The 9,272-nt window shown below is 50.1% G+C and overlaps 1 protein-coding gene across 1 annotated transcript; it reads right to left on the reverse strand.

The window, feature by feature from the left end:
• Positions 1–279: 279 nt before the first annotated feature.
• Crabp1 (cellular retinoic acid binding protein 1) lies at positions 280–8,410 on the reverse strand. Its single transcript, XM_020157560.2, has 4 exons — positions 8,243–8,410; positions 7,531–7,709; positions 5,114–5,227; positions 280–560 (listed from the first exon to the last, which is right to left on the reverse strand). Exons 1-4 carry the CDS (start codon positions 8,310–8,312, stop codon positions 510–512), a joined length of 414 nt encoding a protein of 137 aa, XP_020013149.1. The 5' UTR covers positions 8,313–8,410; the 3' UTR covers positions 280–509.
• Positions 8,411–9,272: the final 862 nt, after the last annotated feature.

The raw sequence follows: 9,272 nt of genomic DNA on the forward strand, positions 1-9,272 counted from the left end.
AAGTGCCCATGTAAGTGGTCCCTCCCTGAGCTCTCTTCAGTTAGATGTTTCCAATGTGCCTCTCCTGCTAGGAACCACCAGTAGCAACTAATTCAATTCAAAACCAACACAGCCTGTCTGTGGGAGCCCAGATGCACTGGCCAATGAGTGCTCAAAGCACGACACCCAGGCCAGCAGGCTGAAGCGGAGTACGCGACACAGACCAACTGGGGGCAGCAGGACACAGTAACTCCTGTGTTGAAACCCAGGCAGCCATTCCCAACAAGGAAAAAGCCTTGAGACGTATCCAACTACTTTAATGACTGATGCCACCATGCAAATGACATATTATGAAAACCAGGGATATACGAGATGAGGAGGCCTAATGGGGACACTACAACATTGTCATGGGCAAAGGGGGTATCACCTAATGTTGATGGGGGAAGGGCGGCCCACTGGCAGCACAGACCTATGACATACTCCTGGGGAAACCTGCATCCTGTCCCCAAGGTGGGAACGAGCAGCCGTCTTCACTCCCGAACATAAATCCTTGTGCAGACCACGTCATCGGCGCCGAATGTCTGCACAGCAGAAGAGAAGGAAAACCGATCAGTACAGAGGCCTGTGCAAAAATGTTTAAAGCGTATCACGAATAAGGTCGCTTATGGTCCCATTAAAATTGAATGTCTTTGTATTGGACATTCAATTTCCTGTGCTGTGCGCTCATGTAAGCACTAAGGGTTTGGGGAGATTTCTCCCCAACCTCCCCATTGGCAGAGAGGCAAATGGGGTATAGAATTATGTCATACGCAGCTTTCCTTTGCTTCTGGAACTGGCAAACGTTGACATTAAAAAATGCAAGTTTAGGAGGCGGGAGGATGAACGAAGGAGATTAAGGTGAGGGTACGTGGTGGATGGACTTCATATACGAAATAGAACAAAGAAATCTCTTGCAATTGCTTCAAGCAGGGTGGGGAAGGGGTAGAGGGGGAGACAGTGGGGGTGCTCTAACCAAGGTACACATAAGCATAACCGGAATTGTCACAATGAATCCCCCCTGTACCATAAATATATCCTAATAAAAAAATTAATGGGAAAAAAAGATTCTCAAAAAAAAAAAAGCAAGCTTTCCAGCTTTCGTTTCGAGATGAACTTGAAAGAGGAAGAATGCCATATTGCATGTTTCCGAAGGGGCTCTGTCTTTGTTCGGATGACTGTCAGAGAGAAAGAGGCATGAACAGCTAGAACCATGGAGTCCAGCACTGATCGGCTCGGTGGGGCTGCCTCTTGAAGATGGAACAAAACTGATTTTCAGGATGTACAAGTATATCCGCCCTCTGTATCCACGGGCTTCTCAGATTCAATTAACCATGGATTGAAAATATTTAAAAAATCATTTGTGTCTGTACTAAACATGTACAGACTCTTTTCGTATTATTCCCTAAGCAATTATTTACGTGGCATTTGATATTACAAGTAATCCGAGATGATCTGAAGTAATATGGGAGGACATGTGTAGGTTCTATGGATTACACTATTTTCTACAGGGGACTTGAGCAGTCACACATTTGCTATCCTTGGGGATCCTAGAACCACTCCCCCATAGATACCAAGGGACAACGGTAATACAAGTCACATGCAAGCTAGAAACTGGTCTCAGCTGTCCAAGCACCACAACCGTGATATCTCGACCTAGGTCTGGAACTCACAGCCTAATAAGCTGGGAGAGTCTGTCTGTCTGTCTCTCTCCCTCCCTCCCTGCACACAGTGGCCAGGGGGTGTTGTTCAGGGGAAGGGCAGATTTAAACACGGTTCCAGTTAATTCAGGTAAGTCTACAGGTCATTGTTTGCAGTAGAGAGGACACAAATCACTCCGCAGGTGAGGAAGGACACGTCTCGTAGATCCTAAAATGACATCGCTTTCCTACTTAGTTCTCAAAAGCTGTCTCACCTTTCCCCAAAACCAACAGTTACTCACAGGCCTGTTCTCCTGGGCCTCTCACAGACCGAATAAGGAAAGTCATGTGAGTCCATGTTCAAAAACAAATCCAAACCTCCCCAGCCTGTAGACCTGATGTGGGTATGTTTGTTTGCAAATGTGACATGGATCCTTTTCTTTCAGATTTGTAAAAAGTTGCTCAAGATTCAAGAGAGGTTAAAAATCACTGGAATGGGCTGGCAGAGTGGCTCAAATGGTAGAGCACTTGCCTAGCAAATGGGAGGTCCTGAGTTCAAATTCCAGTACTGCAAAAAAAAAAGAAATAAAAAATAAACACCAGGGGGATAAGAATTTAGTTCTCTTAAGATCTTTAGGGTTTTATTTTTCTTTTAATTTATTTATTTTTGCAGTGCTGGGGGTCTGAACCCAGGGCCTTGCACATGCTAGGCAAGTGGTCTACCATTGAGCTATACCCCCAGCCTATTTATTTATTTATTTGCAGAACTGGGGTTTGAACTCAGGGCCTCATGCTTGCCAGGCAGACAGTCTACCACTTTAGCCACTTTGCCACCAATCCCCCAGACCTATTTTTTTGTACACAATAATTTGACATCGCTGGACACTGGCGGATCATGCGTGCAATCCCAGTTTGGGAGGCAGAGATTAGGAAGATCAAAGTCTGAGGCTAGTGGGGAGGGGAGAGGAGACCCCCCATCTCAACCAGTAAGCTGGGTATGGCAATATGCTCCTGTCAGGCCACATGGGAGGCTACAGGTAGCAGGATCACAGTGCAGGCTGGCTAAGTCAAAAGCACGAGACCTTATTTGAAAAAAAATAACTAAAAAGCAAAAAGGGCTGGGAGAGTGGCTCAACCAGTAGAGCACCTGCTGAGCAAGCCCAAGACCTTGAGTTCAAACCCCAGTAGTGCCCAAAATTAGTAACAATAACTGTGCCTATCTGAGGGGGGGAATCTTCACATTCTTAGCCCTGGAGCCATTAGTTGGTCATGAGACACTCTCACACACACATCCTGACAGACGTATGTCAGGGAAAGACTTCCAGCTCTTCATGATTACCGAGGAGAGAACCGACCACCCAAGGGCTCTCCTGGCCAGACTGACAGTTCTACCTGCTTCTGGACATCACCCTCCCTCACCTTAGCAAGGAATGCAGTGATTCTGTGTGCTGGGCTGTGTGGGACACGGCGTTCCCACCACACACCCACTTCTCAGATGCCCCTGCAGAACCATGTTGGTTTTCTAGACCTCTTGGAGCTCTGTGGCCATGGTGTGTCAAATGGAATGACAAAGTTTGGGGATTTCACTCCTTCCCACATCTGTGACAAGTCTTCTGGCTAACCTGCAGCACACCTAGGTTAGCAAATGGCTTTGTGGCATAAGAAGAAATCCGTACATTCCCAAACACATTTGGAATGGGCTTCTCAGCTTGCAACCAACGCTCAGAGGTTCCCAAACGAAACTGTAGAATATTCCAGAGCATTTGGAGGGAGGACACTGGGTTCTCAAAGGAAGACAGTTTACAGCTCAGAGGTAGTTTACTGTTGGTACTGGGAGAGCTTATTTCAACTTATCTAGAATGGTTTGCCTCTTGTTACATATCTCCCAACATTTCAGATTTATTAATGATAATAACCTTTGAAACAAAAGCCCATGTTTCAGATTCCAAATGCCAAGAATTAATGCTCCCTTTGAGGCCCGTATATGTTTGCAGAGCCAGGAAAAGATGCCCGCATGGAACTATAGTGTGTGTAGGGGACTGGGGAATTTGGCCATGGTGGCATCCTTTTAGCAGAATTCAGCTGGGAACTTTAGCTGCTCAGGTACCACAGAGGTTAACAAAATCACACTTTGTCAGAGTAATGGATCTACCCTACTTAACTTTTACCCCACTCTTGCCGTTCTCTCCAGGAAGCCATATGTGCCTTTCTCCCTAGATTTCCAAGTCTCAGCCTGAAATTGCTTCCCGACCACATCAAGTATTCCTTCCCTGGAAACATTAGCCAGGCTGCAAATGAAGCCAGTCCTTTCCCTTGAAAGGAGAAAAGCATGCTAAATCATCCCAGCAAAGGACAGGAGAGGAGAGGGAGGGAGGAAGGGAGAGACAGAGAGACAGAGAAGGAGAGAGAGAGAGAGATCAAGCAGCCTCAGTAAAAGTGATAGAGCCAGCTCAATTTAGGGTCTTTTTGCAGAATAAACATGTAATTTTGGGGCTGAGAGGGGACCTCAGGGACCTCATTTTGCAACTGGGTGTGGGAACGGAGCCTGGGAAGGGAAGAGCCATGCCAGGTCACACCCGAGTCTTTTCCCAGTACACCTGACTGAATTCTACTCCCAGTATTTCGGGGTGTCATTCACAAAGATGGGGCAGGATGTTTTAGAGGGGAGATACCTGATGGCGAACAAAGGATTCAAATTCCTGGTTTACCCATAACAACTTTTCCTTTTCTAGTCTGTGAGGGGAAAAATTGCAAGGAAAGTTCTGGAACACAAAGGGAGAGTGACATGGAGGTTGTCTGCCTTTCCACCTTCCTTTGTTCTTCTACCTAAGAACGGGAGAGGAGGTGTGTGATAAAACCACAGGGGTGTCTAACGTGGTCTCATCAGGTAAGCTCTGTTTGGCTGTGAGTTTTAAAACATTTCAGGCTGCACCCCTGTAGGACAGAGCCCAACTTCTCCCGTTCTAAAGGCCCCACACTGTCTTACAATCAGACACCTCCCAGTTAGCATTATTTGCCTGTCTCCAAGGGCCACTGGAAGTTGGAAGTCTATGGGTACAAGTATTTCCTGTGGCTCTAAGTGCAGATGTGATTTTTAAAAAGAGGGACTTTTTTCAGCCTGCAAAATGGGTAATGAGAAGGGGGAAAAAAAATCCCTTTGTGGTGGGAGGCTGAGGGCACCCCAGGATTACTTGCCACCAAGCAGGAGGGGAGGTCAAGTCAAAGCTGCTCCAGCCTGACTCTGGTCCCCACCTTGCCCCTGCACCCACTCCTCTCCTGCCAACCATTTAATAATGATTTCACCTGACCTAAACTGTCCTCTCGGGCTTTCTGCTCACATTTTAACCCAGGGCAAATGTCTCTCCCTGAATGGGCACGTGAGGACACCATGTTTGTGTGGCCACCTTGGGGATCATGTGAGAAACTTTGGGATTGTCTCAGGGTCACAGGGCCCTCACCAGGATGAGCTCGTCGTTGGCCAGTTCACGGGTCCAGTAGGTTTTGGGACCGTCCCCCTCAAGAAGAGTTTGTGTGCAGTGGATCTTGTTTTCGTTCTCCCAAGTGGCTAAGCTCTGTGGGCAGGAAAACCATTAGTGACATTAATTACAGTCTGAGCATGGGAGCAGGGACAACAATGAACACTGTAGAATAATTGCTGTGCAGAGAAGCAACACATGGTCCCTGTCAGCAGGGCCCAGAATCTCCTCTGCTGAGATACATAAAGTCCAAATCCAGAGCACTAGTAATGGATTCTTATGGGGTATAAATGCACCTTGTATTACACACACACACATACACAGAGAGAGAGACAGAGAGAGAGAGAGAGAGAGAGAGAGTGTGTGTGTGTGTGTGTGTGTGTGACGGATGCAACAAAGCCTTAGGCACACTTTGTATCTCTAGGAATAAAATTCAGAGCACACAATGACTCATTTATATGAAAATGTACTACCTCTTGAAGCAATTTGGAATTAAAGGCAAGAACCTTCACATAAGAACCACAAAATGTTGCCAAGAGTTAAGACACGGTGTTTGCAACCACATCTGTGGCCGGTGTGGATTCCCGCACCGGTTTTGGGATAACCTTTCTTTCTGCTGTGGTCCTCATCATATGTACTTATCACACAGCCTGCTCTGACTTACAACACATGGCTCTCAGGTTGAAAATGCTTCTACTTTCCAGGTTACGACTCTAGAAACAAACGTAAAAATCAAGCCAGTCTCAAGGGCCTTCATGGTGTCGGAGGTGGAAGGCAAACGGAGGGATCCCAGCAGTGTTTCCCAGTGTCTGCACAAAGCAAAGCGTGTTACAGCTGGGCCGGTCAGCACTGAATGCTCACATAGTCACTTTTTAACCAACACATGGGACACTGTCATTAGGCAGGGGCAGCGGGGGAAGGGGCCAACAGATTTTCAAAGCCTGGATCTCCTGGCTGTAGTGTGACTTTTTGTTGTTGCATCAGAATAACCAAATTGAGCCCTGCCAGTTGCCAAGCTAAGTCTTGTCCTTAGACTCCATGGTCTTCATTCCAACACTGTGTCCTTCTCTTTTGTTTGTGCAAAGAGTGAGGTGGCTCAGATCCCACCAGCCCCAAGCCTGGACATCATTTTCAGGCTATGCCAAAGGTTGCTTTATGAGTTAGCCTGCTTCTGGGGTGGGGGTGGGTGTGTTTCTCTCAAGCCTGGTGACTAGAGTACTGTACTAAGATCAGACAGACATGGGCTCAGGAAAGATGAAAAACAAACGACAATTTGCCACTCTTTTTAAAACATTGGAAAAAGGGAGGGAGATGCCTTTTTTTTTTTTTGGTGGACTGGAGTTTGAGCTCAGGTTTTTGTGCTCACAAAGCAGGCAGTCTACTACTTGAGCCACACCTCCAGTCTATTTTACTCTGGTTATTTTGGAGCTGGCATCTGGAAAACCTCAAATCCTCTTCTTCTCAGCCTCCCAAGTACTAGGATGACAGGCATGAGCCACCAGCACTGGGCTAAGATACTCTTACAATGAGCAGTAGCAGTAGTTTTTCCATTTGCTGAACCAAGTTCAGTCTTTGCCTATGCCAAAACAGGAAGGTACAATTCCTTGCTTCAGTCCACTTGTTCATCCCGGGCTGGTGCTCAGAAAATAAAAACCTCTTGCCTGCTCAGCCTGGTGGCATACATCTATAATCCCAGCACTAGGGAGGGTAGGACAGGAGGATCTCGAATTTGAGGTTTGCCTGAGATATGTAGCAAGACTGTCCCCAAAACAAATGAATAAACAAACAACCCACCACCACCACCAAAAAATCCTCTCTCTTGAAGAGACTTTAAAGACTTATTAAGGGCATTTAGTCCACCTTCCCAGCCAGAACCTGCATGGCTTTTGCTTTTCAAAGATTCTGCCGTTCCTTTAAGGAACCGGGCTGAGGGAGTGCAGGCGGGGAGAGGTGCGGGCCACAGGGATTGCAGAAACTAGATTCTGAGCATTCCCAGGCGGCCCAGGGACCCAGGGGGTGGCACGCGAGAGCAGCTGCTCCACCTGCGACAGGAAACGTGGCAGCAGCGCGGCCTGAGAACACCGCAGACCCTGCAGCCTGCGCCGTTCGCGCCCAAACCACAGCAAAATCCACCGCTTGGGACGCTGAGCGATCCAGAGCCTGCGCTCCAAGCGTGCCTGTAAGCACTAGGAGATGGGTTTGGGAGGAAATGGGGGTAGAACTTTCTCCCGAGGCCAGAGCAATCGGGTTGCACAAACCCTTTCTGCAAACAGCTCGCTACATACCCTGCAACGAAAGCGCGCCATGGGCTGGAAAGGGAGACCTGGGTTCCCGCAGCTGCAGCCGGCTATGGGCTGGGAGGGGGACCCCGGCCACGGTGCGAACACTGGGGGCCTCACCCTGCACTTGCGCCCGTCCACGGTCTCCTCCTCGAAGCCTTCTCCGACCTTGAAGTTGATCTCAGTGGTGCGCACCGTGGTGGATGTCTTGATGTAGAACTGATCCCCGTCCTGGCGGATCTCCACGTGCGGCTTGGATGCAGCCGCCACCGCCACCTTCCTCAGCATGGCGTTCACACCTGCGCAGGTAAGGGCGGGTGCACACCGGCTCGGATCGCAGCGCCTCACCTCCCCGCCCGTTGTCCCCGGACCTGCCTGGCATCTCCCAAATCCTGTGACAGAATCCAACCCGTCTGTCTTAACAGGAATCCAACCCGTCTGTCTCCCTGTCCTTACCAGGGTTTTTGAGAGCGGAGAGGATCAGAGAGGTAAGTGACCTTCCCCGAGTTACCCAGTGAATTCGTGGCAGAGCCTGGTCTCAAATTGAGTCCCCAAATTTAAAGTCCCTGACCTTCCTTGCACTCGCTCTCATCTAGGTCGAGATAAAGGTGGCACCGTCGCGGAAGGAGCCAAACGTCCAGCAAATTTAGCTGTACGGGCAGGTCCCGGGCACACCTCGCCGCTGCGAGACGCGCTGCGGTCAGGAAACCGTGCGATTGATCACTTCATAGGTTCCCTTCTGCTTGGGACTCCCCAACACCCTCCCTCTCGGGGACCCCGGCACCTGCGGGCTGCTTCTCCCCGTCGGGGCGCGCCCTCCGCAGCCGCTTACCCAGCGCCTTGAGCAGCTCGTCGAAATTCTCGCTGCTGCGCATCTTCCAGGTGCCGGCGAAGTTGGGCATGGTGGCAATGGCAGTGGCAGTGGCGGCGGCGACGGCAGGGAAGGGCAGCGGCGGCGCAGCGGGCACACTCGGCGCTGCAAGGCGGAGACTGGCGCTCTGCGCCCTGCCGCGCGCGCCTTGAGTCACCGGGATGGCGCCCCTCCCCGCCCCTCTGGGGCCCCGCCCCGCCCCTCCGGCCCCGCCCCCCGCGCCCCTCACCCCAAGTGAGCCGGACGGTGCCCCCACTCCGCCCCTCGGCGTCCCAACCTCCGGTGTTGCGGGCCTGCAATCAGCTCTCCAACATCCTGCGTTAAAATGGATGGTGGGAGAGGATTTGACCAGGATTGGCCTGGAGGGGTAACTGTTAAAGCTAGGCAGTGGGAACTTGAGTGATGATCTCGTTCTCTACTTTTGCGTATGTTCGAAAATACCCACTCTATAAAGTGGTATTAGAAATGGGAGCCACTCTCTTCCCACCCAGTTGTGCTTTATCGGTGCTACAGGCGATCCTGTCCCCCTCTCTCCCGCATTCAGGATCCTCTTCTGCCATCTCCCTACACACACACACACACACACACACACACACACACACACACACACACACACACATCCCAACACAGACCATGGGAGCTTGAGTGGCGGGAAAGCCCCAACCCCCACCTACATTGGCAAAGGCACTGCTGCATGCAACCCACAGTCGCTCGAGAGTGTGGGTCTTCCTCGTTTGTCCTTAGGGAAGGAGGGAATCCAGGCCATCAGGCCACCGAATCTTTGGTGGTGATAGACTGCAGGTCAGAAGGGGTGGGTTGAATGACCTGCAGAACACAGGGTAATTGCGGCTTGTTTTGCAGAAAAGTGAAGCTTTGTGCTATGCAGGCAGGGTAAGAAGGCCAAAGCAGAGGAAGTCACCTCCCTTCTCCCTTTGCTCCCAAATATGTACCATCAGAAAGCCCTCCCAGTGTCTCCACTAAGGGAATTCAA

This window comes from Castor canadensis, chromosome 19, assembly GCF_047511655.1.
Source record: "Castor canadensis chromosome 19, mCasCan1.hap1v2, whole genome shotgun sequence".
NCBI lineage: Eukaryota > Metazoa > Chordata > Mammalia > Rodentia > Castoridae > Castor > Castor canadensis.

Excerpts from the sequence above, each read along its gene's own strand:
- Crabp1 (XM_020157560.2), bottom strand. The coding sequence starts at position 8,312 with ATGCCCAACTTCGCCGGCACCTGGAAGATGCGCAGCAGCGAGAATTTC. Across the intron at positions 5,228-7,530 it reads TGGACGGGCGCAAGTGCAGG|AGCTTAGCCACTTGGGAGAA; the intron begins GTGAGGCCCCCA and ends TCCTGCCCACAG. Across the intron at positions 561-5,113 it reads CCAACGACGAGCTCATCCTG|ACATTCGGCGCCGATGACGT; the intron begins GTGAGGGCCCTG and ends TCTGCTGTGCAG.